This window comes from Hyperolius riggenbachi, chromosome 7 (genome assembly GCF_040937935.1).
Source record: "Hyperolius riggenbachi isolate aHypRig1 chromosome 7, aHypRig1.pri, whole genome shotgun sequence".
Taxonomy (NCBI): Eukaryota; Metazoa; Chordata; class Amphibia; order Anura; family Hyperoliidae; genus Hyperolius; species Hyperolius riggenbachi.
The window spans coordinates 236,404,425-236,427,365 of NC_090652.1; the positions used below are offsets into that span (position 1 = coordinate 236,404,425).

Below are 22,941 nucleotides of genomic sequence, written 5' to 3' on the forward strand. Positions count from 1 at the left end.
ACGTGAACAAGTATGGGAATACACTCCTAGCCTTTTCTTAATACTGGCCATGCATTCTACACATATTTTGGAAACATTCCTTTGAGATTCTGGTCCATGTTGAAGTGATTGAACCATACAGATTCTGCAGGTTTTTTGTCTACAACACATGTTCATATTGCCAAACTTCTGATCCCTCACTTCCTAAAACACCACCAGCCTGGGCTGCTGACACACGGCAAGATGGATCCATAGATTCTTAAAAGGAACCCGAGGTAGGAGACCTATGGAAGCTGCCATATTTATTTTCTTTCGAGCAACAGCAGTTGCCTGGCAGTCCTGCTGATCTTTCTGGTCAGTAGGGCCTAAATTACATACTTGAAACAAGCATGCAGCTAATCTTGTCAGAGCTTGTCAGTGTGCTTTTGGGGGGAGCAGCATTACTAACCTTACAGGGTGCTACACCTCTGGTCCTCCAGTCCATCTGAGATGCGCCATCTTTGCTTCACACAGGCCGCAGTTTGCATCTCCCGGCAGTGTTGTAAGCATGCACGTCTGCTCAATGCATGCCGGGGCATGTAGCCCTGTGGAATGCGAGTACATTCTCCAGAATGTATTGCGGCGCGTAAGCTCGCCATACTACCAGGAGATGCCAACTGCGTACAGTGTGAAACCAAGATGGTACATGGTGGACCGGGGGGATCCACCCTCCATAATGCGCCCCCAGCGCATTATGGACGGTGAACCAGATAAGTAGTAGCACCCTGTAAGGTTGGTAATGGTGCTCCCTCTAACAACCATGCTCGCTTTAGAACCTCCCTTATGGGAAGGTTCCTAGAAAAAAAATAAAAAAAAATTGGTGCTTAGTTTCCTTTATTAGGACCATAAGCCAAAATTAATACCTAACCTCTTAAGGATCTTACAGATTTTTCCTTCTCCCGTCCCTTTTCATCCATGAGAGCTGCGGGAAGCAAGTGAAATTATCTCTATGGTTGCAGACAGTGTTAAGGTAGCCATACACTGTATAATCGATCCCAAAGCCCCCCCCCCCAGTTAGTTATTCAATCATATAATGAATATTTAACACGTCAGGTCGATCAATCATATCTTTTGACCAACATTTTCTTATCTTGATCAATAGGTCATTACAGCGATTATTATATTGATCATAATGCCAATCAAATCGCTATCGAAGACAAACTTGTGGGAGTTGTATAGTGTATGGCTAGCTTTAATATAGCAGCAATTCCTTTGTCCAAACGCAGTAAGTAAGGGCTGGAACCCACTAGAGCGATTTTATGAGCGTTTAGGGAGCAATTCAAAACCCTAGTGATTTCCCTAGTCGCTCAACCAATGTTAATGGATGGGCCAAATTCCACTGCAGCGATTGCCAAAATCGCAAACGTAGGACATGCAGCATTTTTATCAATTTAGCGTTCGCGTTTATGCAATGTAAAGTATATCAACTCTGGCGTAATCTCTTGTCAAAACCTGCACAGAACGATTTTGTTAGGGTTTTTAAATTACTGCACACTGTAAAAAAAATTAAAATTCATTGAAAGGACCAATCAGAATTAAAAACAAAATTGCTAATCGGTACACAATTGCTGGCAAAAAGCTGACACTACAAAATCGCCAGCAATCGCTCATGAAGTCGCTTACAAACCGCTCATTAAAAATGCTAGCGATTGCGTTTTGTAGTGGGTTCCAGGCCTAACTGGGCTGTGGTTCCGCTTTAAACCCTCCTGCCAAAGTCAATACAAATTGTTACTGATGCATGAGATATCTGAAGGTTGGAGATCTGTGAGAAGCATATAAGGCCTTGCTGATGACTGCCTCAGCCATCCACAGGCAAATGGAGTACATAATTTAGGAGTAAGGCTGTGTGTTCAGACATTGTTCCTTGTATTGTCTAACATGATCACACTAGTCATGTTTTTACTATAGAGAAGGCGGTGACCAAGCAGCATGTTTGACTGCCCACTGCTGAGGCTTGTGGCTGTGCCAAGTCCTCTCCATAACCTAATTCCATGATGATTCCTGTTCTCTGAGGTGTTTCCCATTCATGGTCTTGTCAAGCACAGATATAGAAATATTGCATGACAAGTACTTTGCACGGTTCTATAGCAGTTCCTGATTGGTTATTTTTGGCCCGAGTGACAGGGTGTTTTCACTGACTGGGGGATTATGGGAAATGAACTCAGCTGGTTTAACTTGTTCCATAAATTGAGTTTGTGTCTCCAGTTGAACACGTTAATGAAAGCGAGTGTGAAGACTCATTTCCGTAGTGCTGCTGCAGCTGTATTGCTGCACAGGCTGGGTGTGTTCTGTGGAGTTCAAAGTCGCAGCTGATAAACTAAGCAAATATTTGGAATGTGCAAAGCATGTGTCTGCATTGTTCCGAAAGCCCCGTTCAGTACATTCCTGCTCTCGTAACTATTACGTAATGGAGATGCTCAGAGCCCAGCTCAGCTGCGCTTGATGTTCTCTGCATGTTTTCTGTGCTTTTCCAGCGTACAGAGATGTTTGAGGCTAGAGAGTTGTTAGTTTCATCCCAGGATATTTTCTTTATTTGGTTTATAATAATGTGTAAAAGAACTTTTGGGGGCCTGATTGCTGTCTGTGTCCCCATTGCAGATTTATCCTTACTTCCTGTTCTGGGAAAGCTAAGGAACTTGTCGCTGCTTATCGTATCACAGAAACAGGTTTTCCCAATAAAGGTGGCCACTAACGATACAATTTGCCAAATGATTGTTTACAAATGATTCTTCTCATGAACGATAAGAAATTATAGTTTTGGTCCACTAATGGACAAAAATCTCTTAAACAATCCAATCAGACTGATAGGATTGACCCAAAAATCAGATCAGTTTTATTAATCTGATCTGATTGGTTAGGAGATTTTTGTCCACTAGTGGTCCCAAACTATTTCCGATCGTTCATGCGAAGAACCGTTCTTAAATGATCGTTCAACAAATTGTACCATTAGTGGCCTCCTTAACTGCACAATATTTTCTTTAGATTCAATCAGATTTGATAAACTATGCAGTATGTGGAAAAAAATTGACATGAAGTGATTTTGTGGAATACAGAATTTTGTCAATCGGAATTACAGATTTTACATTTGTATCTGAAGAGAGAACGTGCCTTAATCCACCCATTTATGGAAACAATCGTTAATTAATTTCCTATTATTATTATTGTATTTATAAAGCGCCAACATATTACGCAGCTCTGATTACGTACAATCCCACAAACCTGATCGAATGATCGCATCTGAGGAAAATATTGTACTGTTTAAGGGGTTCTGTGGTGGTCTGTAAAAACGAAAAGTGTCACTTACCTGGGTCTTCTAACAGCCCGCTGCTGATATCCTATCCCTCGCTGTCGCTGAAGAATCCTCCATTCCACGCCGCGTGGTGCAGCGTCTTCTTGCTTGTGATGTTACACTACTGCAGTGAGTGGGCTTGTTTTGCAAATCGGATGTTTTGACTGGCTTCATTTGTGTCCGAGTCACCTGAGGCAAAGCATAGCATCAGCTCGACCACGAGCAGGCAGCTGGCGTTGCTTTAAGGGCCCATTCACAACGGGGCGATTACCGCTAATAGCCGGTGATCGCTGGTGCTTAAGCGCTAGCACAATAACTAAATGGCAGTGATCTTACTCCCCCGATCTCCAACGATTAGCGATGATCGCCAAACGCGTTACCTGTAGCATTTTCTTACGATTTTAGAGCGATTTCGGTTACAATGCTAAAAAGCACTAATCGTGATTGCTCAAAAATCACGAGTGTACAGTGATTCTTCCACAGTAATCGCAGTGAAATCACTAGCACAAAACGCTAGCCCTAATCGCTACCGTTTTGCATTTGCAAGTGAGAACGGGCCTTAAAGGACACCTGAACTGAAAGAGATATGGAGCCTTATATATTTATTTCCTTTTAAACAATACCAGTTACCTGGTGTCCAGCTGATCCTTTGCCTGTAATACTTTTAGCAATAGACCCTGAACAAGCATGCAGAACAAGTGTTTCTTACTAAAGTCCGACTTCAATCTAGTTGGACATCAGTTGCAAGAGAAATGCTTGTTTTAGGTGCGTGACTCAGATACTACTAAAGTGATCAGCATAATTGCTGAAATGGTTTATAAGGAAACAAATATGGCAGCCTCCATATCACTTTCAGGTATCCAAGTGAAATAAATGTCAACCCTGTGTACGAGCTAACCTTTACTGAGCATGTGCAAGTAAGGTCCACTCATGCCCAGGAAAACAAAACCACCTGTGCACGGCTGTTTTTTCCTTCATGCACGAGCACTTTGTTCTACTGGGCAAACGCAAACTTTACTCAGGTGTGCGGCCACAAGAAAATTCCTGGGCAGCATCCAAGGACTATAAGCGAATCTGGGAAAACTGCGTTGCTGTGCACATCTGTAATGTGCTGTTTTAATCAATATAAATAATCATGTGAAAAGCCTAGAGAGAAATTGGCTTGTTTGTCTCAGATTTATATGAGACAAACATGCCCATTTCAAAGTGCAGTTATATGCATTTTAATCCATTTGTAAGATATTGAAAATCTACCTTCATTAGACTGCAGTAGAATGACTTGAATTAAGTGACACGGGCTGCAACACATCTGGACTGTGAGGAGAAACTCAATTCCACAAGAACTTCCACCATTTCCAGTGTGAAACGTGTCTGTATTTCCAAAAGAAAGTAGACTTCCTAGTGATTATCCAGAATGGAGACTGCTCCTATCTCCCAACTTTTAGCTTAAAAAAAATTTGAACCCTGTTATTACCATTTTTCTTTCTGTTTGAGACAGAAACTTCCTGATGGTATCCAACTTTTGTGTAACTTGGTTGATTGGACATATACATATACTTGATATTGGACATATATACAGAATGCTTTCTAAGCTCTGTTTTGGCAGGTCTTACTTTTTTTTTCTTATGCAATATTTTAAACTTTAATTTGACTGTTTATCATTTGTATCTTTATTTTATACTTGACCGTTGTTTATGCTGACCTTTTGCGCAAGAGCTAATACTAAGGCCTCGTTCACATCATTTAGCGCAGATGGCTGTGCGATTGGAACGCAACGCGTCCGATCACACGCCATCTGCGCTCCTATGCGCTGCGCTGCAGATCCCATTCATTACAATGAATGGGATCTGCGCTGCGATTCCCAAAAATGCGTGCAGCACGCGATAGCGCAATCGCGCTGCCACGCAGTGCATATGATGGGAACGGTAGAAGGGCTGTCTATGCCCTTCTACCGTTCTTGCGTGTCGCACACTATACGCGCTGCCAAAATGCGCACGGCAGCGCGTATAGTCTGAACGAGGCCTAAAGAAAGCATGATGTTTGAGGAATTCTGCTAATATGCTTATACTAAATCTGCCATGTCTAATAAAAATGTTAAGATTAGTACAGCCATGTCTCTGCTTTGCTTAAGTGTACATTACATTGTCGTGTGTTCATACTATCCCTGAGACTTAACTTTCTAATATCTTTCTCTCTAATATCTCTCTTTGCCTTGCTCATTACTCTCCTGTGTCTAACAAGTGTTTTCTGCTTTTTTTCTTTCTTTTGGTTGCTTTTGTCGTACTGTGACTTTATCTGGATAGTTTTTATTGTATTTTACGTTTTTGTATCTACATTTATTTTGCATGCGTGACGTGGCTTTGCCTGGATATTCTGTTTGGTAAGTTCAGAATTTTAAGTGTCTTAAGCTTCTACATCTGAGAATGTTGTCTTGCTCAATCTTTCTATTAACATCTACTCTGTCCTTTTGGGGGCAGCTGCTTATTTTTCTCATTCTGTGCATTTAACACATTGCCTAAGTGTGGCCTATTTGTATGCTTTTTTGCTAGCAATGTGGTAAGTATAGTTAAGATGAACCTAGGGGTAGCACAGTACATGGAGGTGGCCACATGACTGATATGGTCACATGACTGATCTGATGGTCATTCTTGGTGGATAATTTGTATTGCTGAAGTGTCTGATATCTATGTCTATAACGTTTACAGCAACAGCTTGCGCAGCTGCAGAAAGAGAAGTCTGAGATCCTGAAAAATTTGGCACTTTATTACTTCACATTTGTGGATGTTATGGAATTTAAGGTGAGAATGTATTCAATCTTATTTTAGTTTTTGCTTTATCCTTCTTGTCCTTTTTGAAAGTACCATTCATACAGCTGCTGTTCACTAAAGAGGTGTCAGTACTGCAGTGGCTGGATAGGGTACTGGTTAAGAGCTCTGACACAGGAGACCTGGGTTCGAATCTTTGCTCTTCCTTTTCAGTAAGCCTGCACCTATTCAGTGAGGAGACCTTAGGCAAGACTGCCGCTGCTTATAGAGCGCACCTTAGTGGCTCTGGCACTTTAAATCCGCCAGGAGAAAAGCACAATATAAATGTTCTGTCTTTTTTGTGTCTGTCCCATTATTGCAAAACATTTTAATATGATTTATATGCATACATATAAGACGCACTATAAATTACTTTTTTCTTATGTTGCTGTCACTTATAGTAGGCAGTACTTAAAGGGAACCTAAACGGAGAAGGATATGGATTTTTCCTTTTAAAATAATACCAGTTGCCTGAATCGCCTGCTGATCCTGTGTCTCTAATACTTTTAGCCACAGCCCCTGAACAAGCATGCAGATCAGGTGCTCTGACTGAAGTCAGACTGGATTAGCTGCATGCTTGTTTCAGGGTGTTATTCAGCCACTATTGCAGTCACAGAGATCAGCTGGACTGCCAGGCAACTGGTATTGTTTAACAGGAAACCTCCATATCACTCTCAGTTAAGGTTCCCTTTAAAGTAGTACTTGTTAGGCCCCCCGCAGCAGCGCCTTAAAGCAGATCGGCGATCCCCGGCCGGACGGGGATCGCCGGCATCTGATAGGCTGAAGCCTATCAGAGGCGGCGCAGGATGGATCGCCGCAGGAGGGGAGGGAGGCGGAAAATCGATGCGGAGGGGGGCTTTGAGGAGCCCCCCCCCGCGCTAGGCGAAAGTGAGCTGCGGCGATCAGACCCCCCCCAGCAGGACATCTCCCTAGTGGGGGAAAAAGGGGGTGGGGAAGTCTGGTCGCCCTGCCTCAAACACGATCTGTGCTGTGGGCTGAAGAGCCCACCCAGCACAGATCAGAAGAACATAGCCCGGTCCTTAAGTGGTTAAGTTGATGGTGATGTTTTGTCTGCCCTCTTCTTGCAGGACCAGTCCTGTGCAGTTTTAAGGTTGCCATAGCCTCATATTCTTTGCCTAACACACTACAGGGACAGTTTAAAGGACGCTTGATCTGAGGGATATGGAGGCTGGCATATTTATTTTAACCTATACCAGTTGCCTGGCTGTCCTGCTGATCTCTTTGGCTTTAGTAGTAATTTGGATCACACACCTGAAACAAGCATGTGGTTAATTCAGTCACACGTAAGTCAGACATTTGATCTTCATGCTTTCTCAGGGTCTATGGCTAAGGCTCAACACACACCATACAATCTTGGTTGTTCAATCTTACCACTTTCCTGTAGGATAAGAGCTTATCCAATCAAGCATTCAAGGTATTTTCAATGTGTTGGCGCTTGTACTACATAGATTTGGTAAATCTGTACAACCAAGATTGTATGGTGTGTGTTGAGCTTAAGAGTATTAGAGGCAGAGGATCAGCAGGACAGCCAATCTGCATTGTTTAAAAGAAAATGTCAGCCTCCATATCCCTCTTACTTCATGTGCCCTTTAAAACAGAAATGCTATACTATAATATGACATGTCCAATTCAACAGACACAACAAATATACTTTGAACGAGGGACATTCACTATAGTGTGAACCCAGCCTTACAAGAGAGGCTAAGCGCCGGTTTACAGGACTGGCAGCTCTTTTCAGCATGCTCAAACGCTTTTCTGCGCACTTTGAACAGTAGAAGCTACATGCAGCATTTCAGAGAATGTGATTGACCGTGGTGCTTGTGCAGTCTTTGAACACTTCATCTCAATTTGGGGTGCAGTAGATCCCGCTGGTAAACGACAAGGGCGGATGCTGGCAGCTGTCCATCTGAACCAGCCCTAAATTTTGTAGAGTACATAGAAATGGTGCGTTTTATGATTTGAAACATTTCTGTCCCAGGGCTTTCTAAATATACCTAAGAAGTTTTGAAACATGATGATGCCATTTATTGGCTAATTTAGAGGTAAATAAAGTAAGCTTTCAGCTTATAAGTCTTCTTCGGACTTAGTTCCTGTATATTAACAAGATGTTAAAACACACAGCTTATATACACTGGACATTTGGAGGAGAAACATTCTTTTGCAAACATAAATAAATGTCTTAGGCCCAGTGCACACTGGGCGGATCCGCCGGCCGCATCCGCTTGAAAATCCGCGTGGCTAATGTATCTCTATGGGCTGGTGCACACCGGCGGTTTGAGGTTTTTAGCAAGCCGCAAACGTGCCTCTTGCTGCACGTTTGCGGTTTGCTTAAAACCTCAAACCGCCGGTGTGCACCAGCCCATAGAGATACATTAGCCACGCAGATGCGGATGCGGCCGGCGGATCACATACAAAATCCGCTCAGTGTGCACCCGGCAAATATAGGCTCTCTGCTCCCAAAACCGCTAGCGTTTTGACAATCTGCTAGCGGTTTTGGTGTGCACTGGGCCTTAATTACAACTTCAGGAGGTGCATATGTTGAGACAGAGTGGATAAGTCGGCACTTGCTGTATACTGTCGTTTATTCCAAAGGTGGCAATACATCATATCACAAAAACATTGTGGAGGAGGTAAACATACCGTATAAGAAGGCTGTATGTGGTGGGTGGGTGCTGGGCACAGAAGAGCCTGACGGCCGTTTCGCGCTATAAATGCGCTTCCACGGAGGCTATAAGCTGTGTGCTGGTTAGCCGGGCTAAAACAGCTTATAGCCTCCGTGGAAGCGCATATATAGCGCGAAACGGCTGTCAGGCTCTTCTGTGCCCAGCACCCACCCCCCACATACAGCCTTCTTATACGGTATGTTTACCTCCTCCACAATGTTTTTGTGATATGATGTATTGCCACCTTTGGAATAAACGACAGTATACAGCAAGTGCCGACTTATCCACTCTGTCTCAACATATGCATCTTCTGTCCATACGCAGGCCTGAGCACGCTGTCTGCACCTAAGGTTTAGAAGACTGTTCCTTCCTGCCGCCTCCCTCCTAGCATGTGTAGTCAGCTGTAGTGCCGACTCTTCTTTCTTTTTTCCTGCTCGTGTTTTACACAACTTCAGGAGGATCTCACAGGGGTGCTAGCTAATTTATGACAAATAGATAACACCACTGACTCTGGATGTCCAGTGTATTTAAGCGATGTGTTTTAAGATGTTGTTAATATACAGGAACTAAGTCCGAAGAAGGCTTATTAGCCAAAAGCTTACTTTTTATTTACCTCTAAGTTGGCCAATAAATTGTATCGTCCTGATTGAAAATGTCTTGCTTTTACTGATTGCTAACATGCTACATCACTCTACTGCTTCTACTAAATATCTCTAGAAATGCTAATTTAAAAGGTTTTTTTTTCCTTTTAAACATGTTTTATTTGAGATTTTGCCACACATAAAATGCAAGAACACGGAACTGAGAATCAGTTGAATCGTAACATTGTCACACAAGAAAGGGAATGCATATACAAGGGTATCATATCTGACTAGTATAAAAGGCCCGCCCGTTAAAAAACGGGCGCTAGGTCACATCCATTACCCCCCCCCCGCAATGCGCGCACATACGCGTCCTGCTTGCTCGTTCCCCACCACCGCCTAAAGTATATGCACACAGGGAGCTTCTTGCTTGGCAGTTGGAAAAAGCTGTTATTTCCCACAATGCAATGAGAACCTCTGTGAACCACACACAGCAAACTGTCAGATCCGGACCTGTGTCCTAACTGCCTTGGCTGCGCACATGTTCAGTACGAAAAAGCCAGGGACACAGACAGGGAAACAGGATGACGCAGGGAAGGTTAGGTTTTATTATAGAGGATAACTCATTCCCAGGAGGCACTGTTAAATCGGTGCCTATATTTAATACTTATACAACATAGCAAACTCCCTCAACAACCCCCATCTTTCCCTAACACGCTCCTATATTTATTTTTTTAAGGTTTTTTTGTTTTTGTTTTTTTAAACAAGTAGACTGAATTTACAGAAACCCGTAGCAAAATTAGTCGAGGTTTTGTGCTCTTGTGAATAGCTAACCGATGACTGTCCATTTCGTGTTTACACTAAATCCATCCAGGTTACTTTTGTGTGTTTATGTAATGGTTACAGGTGACAGGTTGGATTGACTGTCTACACAGCATGCTTATAATGCTGTGAATTCTCTGTTGTTCATTATTCTGACACTGCCAACAACATGGCACCTCCCACGCAGGTAGAGAAAATGACAGGCAGACTGCAGAAATCTATGAGGAGGAAGTAACACTGGAAACAGTCAGTGTTTTGATTTAGGTTACAGAGTGGTTTGTTAGCACTGAAAGGACACAGCAGTTTATTGGGTGAGAGTGAAATTTTACTTCAAATGTAACTTTAGCTTTACAGGTAGTAAGGAAGGTGGTTCTAGATGGGGTGTGGAATTTGAGGCTGGCTTCTCACTGTGCATTGGCTGTAGCAGTGTGGCCCGGGGAGGTGCGGCTCCGCACTGCTAAAAACAGACCTTCAGGGATTCCTGCACTAGTATGTGGTAATCCCCGTCTGCCAGCAGGCCATACAGGAAGTGACGCTCTCTAGTGCTCGCTTCATGTGGCCAAATCGATGACATGCATTGCAGTGTATTGCTAAAATATGACTATGCGCGACATGTAAAACTGCAACAATTAGTTTAAAAACACACACATTGCCATAGACTTACACGACTTCCGGTCTACTGCACGGTAACGTAGGTATGCGCTCGCATTGGGGTAATTCCGGTGCAGCTCACCGCAGGCAATGTGAACTCCCCCATATACTTTCATTGCCCTAGTGCATACATGTCAAACTCCGGCCCGTGGGCCAAATCTAGCCCTCAGTCATTAAATGTGGTCCTCAAGTGGTTTCCCCACTTTGCGTTATGGTTGGCCCACTGTAGACCACCAGAGAAGCTATATTGGAGGTGTAGCCCTAGATTACCAGGGAAGCCATATGTGGGAGGTAGGGAGAAAGCCCTAAAACACTAGGGTACTGTATAGAGGAAGGTGGGGGCTCTAGACACCAGGCAACTGTATAGGAGAGGGAGGGGGGCCATTAGACACCTGGGCACTTTATAATAAAGGAAGGTGGCCAGTACACATTGAGGAGGTTGACCCGCGACTAGGTCTCAATGTACAAATTTGGCCCACATTGTATTTGAGTTTGACACCCCTGCCCTAATGGTAGACTGCGGTAAAATGCTGCAGCGCACCAGGGTGAAAGGACCTTGATGGATTTAATATAGAAGCCTCAGCATCGTGATCCGAGTTCTGGGATCTCCACATCTAGAAGAACTGCACTACAAATAAGCCTATACTTTAAGGCAGGGGTCACACTTATCGGCTTTCGTACGCGTTTTCTGCACAGAAAAACTGACTTCAACTGAGAACTCATGTTAATCAATAAGCAAGGTCACACAGATTTTGCACGCAGAAAAAAAACTGACATCTTGCGCAATTTGTCAGTTTTCTCTATAAATTACATTAGCTGCTGTAAGGCACGGGTCACACTTGTCTTTCAGTTTTCTGCAAAGTGTAGAAAACTGAAAGACAAGTGTGACCCCTGCCTAAAAGTTAAACTATAGGTGGACGACTTGGAGTGGGGGAGGGGGGATTCAGGTATACAATGGGCCTTATTGACAAAATACAAAATCACTGGTGTACATAACGCCTACACACAAGCTTGCCTAACGGATTGCTGCATAATAATAGAACTTGGGGAGCAACCCCACTGATTGTGTTAGTGAGGTATACATAGGAAACATAGAAAATCAAAATTGGGTAGCAGTAATTATTATTACTATTATTAACCATGACGGGTTTATGATGTATTGGCACCCTGGAAACAGGAAAGTTTAATTCTCCCCTGAAACCCCCTTCACAGGATCCATCAAATATTAAACTCAATATAAATGATTGTTGGGGGTAATTAACATAGAGCTCGCTCGTCCAAAGCCCTGAAAAGCTGTTATTATAGCGTCAGCACTATTCTGAAATAGAACAATAGCATTTGTGAATCATTCAGCCAGCTCTTTCCAACAGGCCCTGCCGCTGAGAGGCTTTTGTGTGTGTGTCGGTGACAGAGTATTCTGTGCGGCGGGGTGGCATTTCTGTGCGGGTGAATGTGTTATATTTCTAGCTAATCATTATCTGTGCATGCTTCTTTTTCCAGGATCATGTGTGTGAGCTGCTTAACACTATTGATGTCTGTCAAGTTTTCTTTGACATTGTAAGTATTGATGATCAAAATTTTCTCTATAGAAAAATATAAAACCACTAATGGATAAGAATTCAAATAGCTGATTTTTTTTGACTGCATTTGCAAACCAGAAAATGGTATACGTGGTCATTTCACGTTGTTTAACAATTCATGGTGGCAGATCACTAAACGTCAAGTGACAAATGATGGTATTATCCGATTTACTTGCCTACACCACTCACTTCTACGCTGCCCATCATACCTTCTTTCCATTAGACAGTAACCCCTGTTTGGCTTTCGCCAAACAGTGTGTCTGCACAGTGCTCATTCCTCAAACTGTCACACTAATGATCAATCGGTAATCTTTAAAGAAAACCTGTAATAAAAAAAGCAGAAGTCAGATACCTTTGTAGAGGAAAGCCTCTGAATCATCCAGAGGGTCCCCATGTCCTTGAGACCACTGATACAGCCCTGGAACCATATAGTATTTCGCACTTGCGCTACTTTCTGTGAATGAGCACAGGTTGCCTGCGTAGTAGCACTGAGTTGCTCGGCGTAAAAAACGAGCCTGGTCGCCTCCATGTTACTGCGCAGATACAAGTTGTACTGCATAGTGCAGCCACGCTCGTTCAGGGACAGAAGCACGATTGTGCGCACTCTTCGACAAGCTTTTGTCGTGGAGGTTTGGGGAGTCCCAGTGCTGGAACGGGGGAAGCCTCTGGATGCTAGTAGTCCAACCAAATGTCATGCTTGGGCCAATTTTCTATTTTACATGAGCTCAAGTGAACTTTTTCCTTCAACAATTCAATTGCGCATCTAAAAAAGGTCCATTGTGTTTACTAACTTTTTTTTTTTCAATTATATATAAATATGGCACAATTGTCAGTGAGCGATCAGACGAATGTGATCGGGAGAAAAATGTCATAATACATTATTTCACCATAAACAAAAAAATCTGTACTACTAATCCAGTAGATCGAATTATAAAAAAAAAACATTTTTCCCATGGACTAAATTGTCAACGAAGGTTCACCTTTAGAATAGTTTCCAGTCAATTTGGGATATCTATGTTTATTTTCTGCCAATCCAATTGCATTTATCTGAACACTTGGGCATTCTTTGCTGAAAAGTATATTGTTAGTGGGCACCTTTATATAAAATTTTAGATTTTGGAAACCATTAGTGTGCACCCGGAAAGTATTCACAAGGCATCACTTTTTTCACATTTCATTAGGTTTACAGTCTTATTACAAAATTGATTCAATTCATATTTTCCCCTCTGAATTCTACACACACCTCCATAATGACAAAAAAAGTTGTTTTTTTGCAAATTTTAATAAAAATAAACTGAGAAATCACATGTATATAAGTATTCACATCCTTTGCTTAATGCACCTTCGGCAACAATTACAGCCTCAAGTGTTTTTGAACATGATGCCATAAGCTTAGCACACCTATGCTTGGCCAGTTTTGTCGATTCCTTTTTGCAACACCTCTCTAGCTCCATCAGGTAGGATGGGAAGTGTCTGCACAGCCATTTCCAGATCTCTCCAGAGATGTTCAATCAGATTTAAGTTTGGGCTCTGGCTGGGCCACTCCTTTTATATTTTGGCTGTGTGCTAAAGGTCGTTGTCCTGCTGAAAGAGGAACCCAGTTTGAGTTCAGGAGTGCCCCAGATCAGTTTTTCATCAAGGATGTCTCTGTACATTGCTGCAGTCATCTTTCCCTTTATCCTGACTAGTCTCCCAGTTCCTGCTGCTGAAAAACATCCCCACAGCATGGTGCTGCCACCATCATGGATGGTATTGGCCTGGTGATGAGTGGTTCCTGGTTTCCTCCAACCGTGACTCCTGGCATTCACACCAGAGTTCAATCTTTGTCTCCTCAGACTAGAGAATTTTCTTTCTCATGGTCTAAGAGTCCTTCAGGTGCCTTTTGGTAAACTCGAGGCAGGCTGCCATGTGCCTTTTACTAAGGAGTGGCTTCCATCTGGACACTCTACCATACAGGCCTGATTAGTGGATTGCTGCAGAGATGTTTGTCCTTCTGGAAGTTTCTCTTCTATCCACAGAGGACCCCTGGAGCTCTGGCAGAGTGACCATTGGGTTCTTGTTCACCTCCCTGACTAAGGCCCTTTTCCCCATCACTCCGTTTAGATGGCCGACGAACTCTAGGAAGAATCCTGGTGGTTTTAAACTTTTCCCACTTACAGATGATGGTCACTGTGCTCATTGGTACCTTCAAATCAGCAGAAATTTTCTGTAACCTTCCCCAGATTTGTGCCTCAAGACAATCCTGTCTCTGAGGTCTACAGACAATGCCTTTGACTTTATGCTTGGTTTGTGCTCTGACATGAACTGACAATGATGGGTCCTTATGTAGATAGGTATGTGCCTTTCCAAATCCTGTCCAATAAACTGAATTTACCACAGGTGGAATTCAGTTGTAGTTGTGGAATTCAAGCTGTAGAAACATCTCAAGGATGATCGGGGAAACAGGATGCACCTGAGCTCAATTCTGAGCTTCATGGCAAAGGCTGTGAATACTTCTGTGCATGTGCTTTCTCTGTGTTTTTTTTTGTTTTTTTTAAATAATAATTTGCCAAAAAATCAAGTACACTTTTTTTTACGTTGTCATTATGAGGTGTTTTTTGTGTAGAATTCTGAGGAAAAAATAAATTTAATTTGGGAATCAGGCTGTAATACAACAAGATGTGGAAAAAGATACGCTGTGAATTTTGGGCTTGATTCACAAAGCGGTGCTAACAGTTAGCACGCTGGTGAAAAGTCCTTTATCACGCCTAAACTCAGTTTAGGCGTGATAAGTTAAGGCGTGATAACTATAGCACCAGCTGGGTTAGCACCGCAGTGCACAGCTGATCAAAAGTTTTTTGCGCTAGCAAAGTCTGGTGCACTTCGCATAGAGTTTAATGGCGCTGCTTTGCGTGCGGGACTTTGCGCGCGATCTAAACTTATCATGCCTAAACTTATCACACCTAAACTGGCTTTTCACCAGCGTGGTGCAATGGTTATCACGCCTAAAGTCTCTAACTGGGTTAGCACCGCTTTGTGAATCGAGCCCTTTACATTTGCACTGTAAGTGTTTTGAAAACATATTCAGGAAGGAGAGACAAGTACTTTTTCACACAAATGTGGTAAATTATCCTTCATATTACCAAGTTTTTTTTTTTTTTTTTAAACAATTTTTATTGGGGTATTCACATAACATAGCAGGTAAAATTGCAAGTTATATCAGAGTACATGTATCGTGCCATAACATAAGAGAAAAAACATACCCCAACATTTTACACTTTAAACTGTAAGAACATTGATGAATACAACTGAGTAGGTGCAGCCACCTATATAATTATCTCATGGTATGCATTTCTACGTATAAACTTTGAAGATTTACCCTTATGATATAGGAAATATTTACAAGAAGCAGGGCACCAGCCCGTCAAGGCGCATCCCTGGTAACCCTGCATTTAGCTTGCTTTCAGGTAGAAAAACATTCACCAGATACGATTTCCAGAAACACATCATATATAGAAAAAGAACTCCTCAAACTATGTACATGTTTGTGCCACTCCCAGGTAAGACACCCCCCCCCCATTCCCCTCCCTTCCTCCTCACCCCAATGTCTCACATATAGGGCTTGATTCACAAAGCGGTGCAAAGTGTTTGCACGCCAGTGAAAAGCCCCTTATCACGCCTAAACTCACTTTAGGCGTGATAAGAAGAAACTCGCGCGAAGTTACCGCGCGTACGCGCGTAAGTGCGCGCGCAGCACCCGACGCTTCGCGCGAAGCTCCCATTAAGCCCTATGGGACTTTGCGCGCGGTAACTTCGCGCGAAGAGCAGGAAAAAGCGGTGATAACTCAGTGGTGAAAAGGTTATCACGCCTAAAGTCTTTTAGGCGTGATAACTGGGTTATCACCGCTTTGTGAATCGAGGCCATAGTTCCATGACATGAACACATCTTTTTATTTAGCTCAAATTTCCAACCTTCCCAAATAGCCTCCTATGTTCTGTCAAGTTCCACGTGGTATTTTGTAAGGGTGTCATAATGGCTACAATTTGCTCTCTGGAACACAATATTGCCAGGTTACCACTACGTTGTCACTCAGACTCATTCTATGCCAGCCAAACTCATTTTATCCTTGGCTGTGTTATAGACTAGATGCATCTGTTACACTGAGTGGATGGGGTAGGCCGGGTAGTGGGGACTGGATTTGGATTTTGTTCTGAGGCCTGGTGCACACCAAAAACCGCTAGCAGATCCGCAAAATGCTAGCATATTTTGAAATGCTTTTTCTTATTTATCTGTAGCGTTTCAGCTAGCATTTTGCGGTTTTGGGAAGTGTTTTTGGTGTAGTAGATTTCAGATATTGTTACAGTAAAGCTGTTACTGAACAGCTTCTGTAACAAAAACGCCTGCAAAACCGCTCTGAACTGCCGTTTTTTCAGAGCGGTTTGCGTTTTTCCTATACTTTACATTGGAGGCAGAAACGCCTCCGCAATCCAAAATCTGCAGCAGCCCGGGAGTATGCGTTTCTGCAAAATGCCTCCCGCTCTGGTGTGCACCAGCCCATTGAAATACATTACCCAAGCGTTTCCATATCGGTGTGCACTAGGCCTGACTTTGGAATTTTGACAGGCCTCATCTGATCCTTATTAGCGGCAGCAGGGAGTGCTGCTTTGGTGATAAGAATTCATATTAGGCCTCCATTTCTCTTATTAACAATCCACTAAATCACATTTACTATGTGGGCTAATTTTTCTAGCATATGGAACATCTTTGCCTTGTGATAAAAGTTAACAATCGTGTTATTTTTACAGACTGTCAACTTTGATTTAACCAAGAACTACTTAGACCTGATAGTAACTTACGCTACGCTTATGATAATGCTTTCTCGGATTGAAGAGAGGAAAGCCATTATAGGTCTATACAACTACTCTCATGAAATGACTCATGGTGCCAGGTATTTACCATTTAATTCAAGGAAAACTAATATTTAATAATGTAGTTATTTTTTATTTAAAAAACTGTATTTTGAGTTCTGTTAGGTGTCTAATTATATAGGGGCTTAATTTTAGACCCTATTCAATTTCCTGTGCATTTCAACACCTAAGCCCAGGAGATAATTTTACATCTGTAACCTCCCTGGCGTTCTGGGTAATGCGTACATAAGTACGCGTTACCGTTTTTGTAAAATATTTTTTTCTTACTGTAGCTAGCGTATTGCTAGCTACAGTAGTACACCATACCATCCACGTCCGCATCCACCCTCCCAATCCCCGCCGGCCATACTTGCGCGTCCGAGATCCCGCGAGAAGCGTGACTTCCTATCGTCGCTTCTCCCGTCGCCATGGTGATGATCGGACATGACATCATGGGGAGCTTGCCGGTGGTGTAAAAGGCATTTTGACAAGTTTGAAAATATCACCTAGTAGAAAACGCAGTAGAAAAAGTTAATTGCATATGGACCCTTATGTTAAATATTGAGTACTTTTAGAAAGACAAAAAAAATCTATTTTCAAATATAATGTTCGTACAGTGAATTTTAATAAATGAAAACAGTTGTTTATTTCTGTTAACAGTCTAGCAGGTATAGAGGTGTTGCCTGTTGGCCTCACATTCATTGAGTTGTGGAGTTGGCTAATATTTGGCCAATCACCATTGTAGTTACTGTTGAGAGCAATAGTGGAGGTTCCTCTTGTCCTTCCACCCTTTTTATAAGATAAGACTGGTTGACCATCAAGAGTGCCAAACAGTCCATTGCTACACTGATTGGTAAACAACCACAAAAGTTGTGTAATCTTTAATTCCTTTACACATCCCCATATAGTTATCTAGCTTCACCATGTGGACTGAAATGCATCTTACTCCAGCTAAACAAAACAAAAATTTGCTTTCTTAAAACAGAAAGAATTTGCAATAATTCAGGTTGGAGTGAGCTTGAGATGTCTCCCAGTGCATCACTGCTGAATATATGCAACTTAACCATTGTACCCTTAGAAGCTAAACACACCTCCAGAACCGCTGGAATGCAACGTGTCAGCTTGTTAATTTGTACAGAGCCATAATAATCCAAAATGCGTACAGACTGTTTCGGATTGTTTGATCCTCATCAGTGCATGGCATGGATTAATTTGGCTCTATGGAGTAGGGCTTGTAACACCGAGAGGTACAGACTAACCAGCAAGCTCATGGTGAATCAGAACTCATTGGAGTGTGTGAGGGGCTACAATGGTCCTAAAAGCCCCCTTACTAAAATACTTAGGAAAACAAAAGTTTGCTTTCTGTTTTCCTTAGTATTTTAGTAAGGGGGCTTTTAGAACCATTGTAGCCCCTCACACACTCCAATGAGTTCTGGTTCACCATGAGCTTGCTGGTTAGTCTTTTACTCCAGATATATACTGTTTAGTATGCCATGTGACTCCTGTTTCTCTCCATTATGGGATGTCTGTTATATCACAAGATGCAAAGTAAAACTTTGATTTCTGGTCTCTACCTGCAGAGAACGGAATCCCCAACCCAATAAGGCACTTGTAGAGCCTCGTTTCCAAGTATCTACTGTGGGCAACGCAGGTGGCCCACCACGGTACATGGCAGTGCGTTGCTCTGTAATGTTACCTGATGCAGTTGCAATCGCGGATTGTGAATGAGCAGGAATGCAGGCAACCATGCATTGTAATTCTTCAGTGAATTGCAATGTATGAATGGAAACATCAGAAAGTACTGTCTTTGCAAGTTCTACAGTCCTAGTTTATATCATCACTGGGCATCGAAAATCCAGCTTAATTGCATGGATGGAAATGAGGCCCATGTCTATAGTGATCAGTCTGACATGGTGGTGGAAAGGACTTACCTGGCCACACAGCTTTTTCTTCTATGCTCTTCTCCCATTTTCTTATTACTTAAATACAATCTTACTTGTCAATTCAAATTCCAGTGGACCCCTCCTTTTAACTGTGTAACCTTATGGGGATTCCAGACTCAAGTGTTTTTATAGATGATTGTCAGTACTCAGATGTTGAAGTGTTTACGCTTACCTTTATCTTGTGGTAAGAGGATCCAAATGCATAGGAAGGGCCGGGTGTGATGATCTGATGTGTAGAACTGTTACATCAACTTTGCCAAGAACGTAGCCAGCAGCAGTTACACATCTGGCAGTGAATATGTATTATATGTTGGTGCTTTAGAAATCAATAACCAACCATATCCATAGTCCAAAAATTAGCATGGCTTTACCTTCATCTGTATTTACATATTGATTTTGTTTTAAACAATACCAGTTGCCTGGCAGTCCTGCTGAATCACGCACCTAAAACAAGCATGCAGCAAATCTAGTCAGATTACAGTCAGAGCACCTTATCTGCATGTTTGTTTTGGGGTCTAATGCTAGGCACACACCATACAATTTTGTGTTGGATAGATGGTTCGATAGATAATTTCCGACATGTCCGATGTTGTTTTTGATCGTTTTTCTAATCCATTTTTCATAGAAGTGAATAGAAACAGATGAGAAAAGATAACAGAATTGAATCGGAAATCGATTGGAAAATTGAATCGGAAATCGGACGAAAAATCTACAGAAAAAACGCATTCTGTGTACGCAGCATAATCATTATAGAGGCAGATGATCAGCAGAGGCAATTTGCATTGTTGAAAAGGAAATAAATGTCAGCCTCGATATTTCTCTTACCTAAAGCAAGCGTCATTTGGAAGCTGACATATTTATTTATTTTAGTCCTGATGATTATTCTGGCATCAGTGTCTGAATCACACACCTGTAATGAGCATGCAGCTGATCTTGTCAGATTTTTGTCAGAAACACATGGTTTGCATGCTTGTTCAGGGTCTATGGCTAAAAGTATAAGAGGCAGAGGATCATCAGGACTGCCTGGCAACTGGTATTGTATACAATTAAAGAACTGTCAGCCTCCATGTTTCTCTCACGTCAGCTGTGCTTTGAGAGGCTAGATCCCTCTCGTAGACTCTGTGGGACAGGACCTTAAAGGACAACTGCAGCGAGGAGCATGTGTCGGGTGCTATATTTATTTCCTTTTAAACAATACCAGTCGTCTGGCGGCCCTGCGGATCTATTTGGCTGCAGTAGTGTCTGAATAACACCAGGAACAAGCATGCAGCTAATCTTGTCAGATCTGACAAGAATGTCAGCAACACTTGATCTCTGCAAATGCTTGTTCAGAATCCATGGCTAAAAGTATTAGAGGCAGAGGAAGAGCAGGACAGCCAGGCAACTGGTATGGTTTAAAAGGAAATAAATATGGCAGCCTCCATATCCCTCGTTACAGTTGTCCTTTAACATTTTCTCGCTCTGCTAATTGCTGTTATCTAGTTGCATTGCACAGCCTTTGATAAGTGGAAGAATGTGGAGCTTTGCTGATTTCATTAAGTGGATGCCCGACCTATTAAATACAGTGCACTTTGGCCTATCCTGGGGCATACAATCTGAATTACCACAGATGTGTTCACCTCAAGATGATGTCCCTATCAAGTAATTCTTATGTTGCTGTAACATTTACTATTGCATCATCTTTTTGATTTCTAGCGACCGTGAATATCCACGACTTGGACAGATGATCGTAGACTACGAAAATCCTCTAAAAAAGATGATGGAAGAATTTGTACCGCATAGTAAGGTAAAGCTACTAATATGTATTAAAGTAATTACTGTGCTGACCTATGAATGAAGACTCTGTTTTGTGTGAACACTCGGAATTCTGAGGTATCAGGATAACAAAATATCTAAAGGCACTTTAGTTACAGGTTCTTCCTGCTTTAGGAATTGCAGTAACGGAGAACTCCTGAATGGGATAACATACAATGGACTTGTCAGAAATAAGATATTTTGGTTATGAAATCTACATCTGCCTTTAACTTTACAGGTGAAACTCGAAAAATTAGAATATTGTGCAAAAGTTCATTTATTTCAGTAATTCCACTTAAAAGGTGAAACTAATATATGAAATAGACTCATTATATGCAAATCAATAGATTCCAAACCTTTATTTGTTATAATTTTGATGATTATGGCTTATAGCTTATGGAAACCTCAAAATATCGGACCAGAATACTGTGAAAATGTTCAATATTCTAGGCTCAAATTGTCACTCTAATTGAATATTTATTCCAAAACATCTGCAAAGGGTTGCTATTTCACATATTAGTTTCACCTTTTAAAGCGGATCCAAGATTAAAAAAACTAACTATAACAAGTAACTTGTCTATATATCTTATCTAAAGTTTAGATAGTTTACACAGCAAATATAGCTGTAAACAGCTTTAATAGAATATGATTATTTCTTCTTGTTATACAGTGACAGCAGCCATGTTGTTTGTAAACATTACACAGAGGCAGGCTTATCTGCATCTTGAGCAAAAAAACCTAATCCCCCCTCCTCCCATCTTCTGCCTCTGAAATCTCTGGCTACTAATACCTCTCCCTCCTCCTGCCCAGACTGAGCTCCCATGAGCCCTTGCTACTGTCTGAAAGTGCCTTGGCTCTCTGAAAACCTGTGGGCGAGGCTTGTTTAGTTTATAGGGAATTAGAGTATTAAAACAAAAACAAAAAGGTACTTGGCTTGAGGAATGCCCTATAAACAATAGGAAAGGAACACAATTATGCAATGAGTAAAAGTTCATCTCGGATCCACTTTAAGTAGAATTACTGAAATGAAGTTTTGCACACTATTTTAATTTTTGTAGTTTCACCTCTAGATGCATTTTTTCTTTCCTTATATACTAATGTATAAGCCAAATTTTTAGCACAAAAATGGTGCTGAAAAGTTCCCCCTTGGCTTGTATGCAAGTCAGTGCAGCAGAACGGATGGTGGAGCAGGTTTTTTTTTACTGGCAGAGGAGTGCAAGGATTGTGCACTAGTGATCCTGCTTTTGCCAGCTGGCTCCCTGCTGTATCTGTGTCCCCTGTCCCCTGCAACATGGTGTGCAGAGTGCGCTGTTCAAGACTACCTGCGTCTCCTGGCTTTTGGAGCGGAGCATGCAAGCAACGTGTCAACTGTGCAATTATCGGGGATTCTTCCTTTGTGGCAATCGCAGTATCAACCTTGGGGCACATCTGGCTATGGTGAGGGGGGTATACTGGTGAGAGGGGGCTTATACACAAGTCAATCACTTTTTCCTGGTTTCTGAGCTAAAATTGGGTACCTTAGCTTATATGCGGGTCGGCTTATATGCGGGTCGGCTTATATGCAAGTATATATGGTATACAGTTCTAAATACTACTTTATTCCTAGTTTCTTCTGTGTCTCAACTGTTTCTAGTAGGTATAGAAAAGAATCGGCCTTTCAAAAAAAAAAATTCTTTCTTTGTTTGTTTTATAGCCTAAAGAAGACAGGCACACAAACTTCTTTCCCCAGCTGTATTCACTTACAACTTTTAGCAGCCAAGTGAAAGCTATAAAGTCTGGGACCCCCCCCCCCCCCCCCATACTAAAATAAAAAAGAAATGTGAATCAATAAAGTTTAACACTTACACCATTGCACACCAAGATAACAAACTTAAACCTTTATAAATGT

At 42.0% G+C, this 22,941-nt stretch overlaps 1 protein-coding gene across 7 annotated transcripts in view; it reads left to right on the plus strand.

The window, feature by feature from the left end:
- NCKAP1 (NCK associated protein 1) overlaps positions 1-22,941 on the plus strand; it is a 204,527-nt gene that overhangs the window by 70,390 nt on the left and 111,196 nt on the right. For 5 of the 7 annotated variants that reach the window (XM_068245407.1, XM_068245404.1, XM_068245408.1 and 2 more), the window contains 4 exons: positions 6,013-6,105; positions 12,350-12,406; positions 17,215-17,357; positions 20,955-21,045. In XM_068245407.1, coding sequence (XP_068101508.1) covers positions 6,013-6,105; positions 12,350-12,406; positions 17,215-17,357; positions 20,955-21,045 — 384 coding nt within the window. The remainder of the gene's footprint in view (positions 1-6,012; positions 6,106-12,349; positions 12,407-17,214; positions 17,358-20,954; positions 21,046-22,941) is intronic. The other 2 variants (XM_068245405.1, XM_068245411.1) reach the window with 1 other exon arrangement.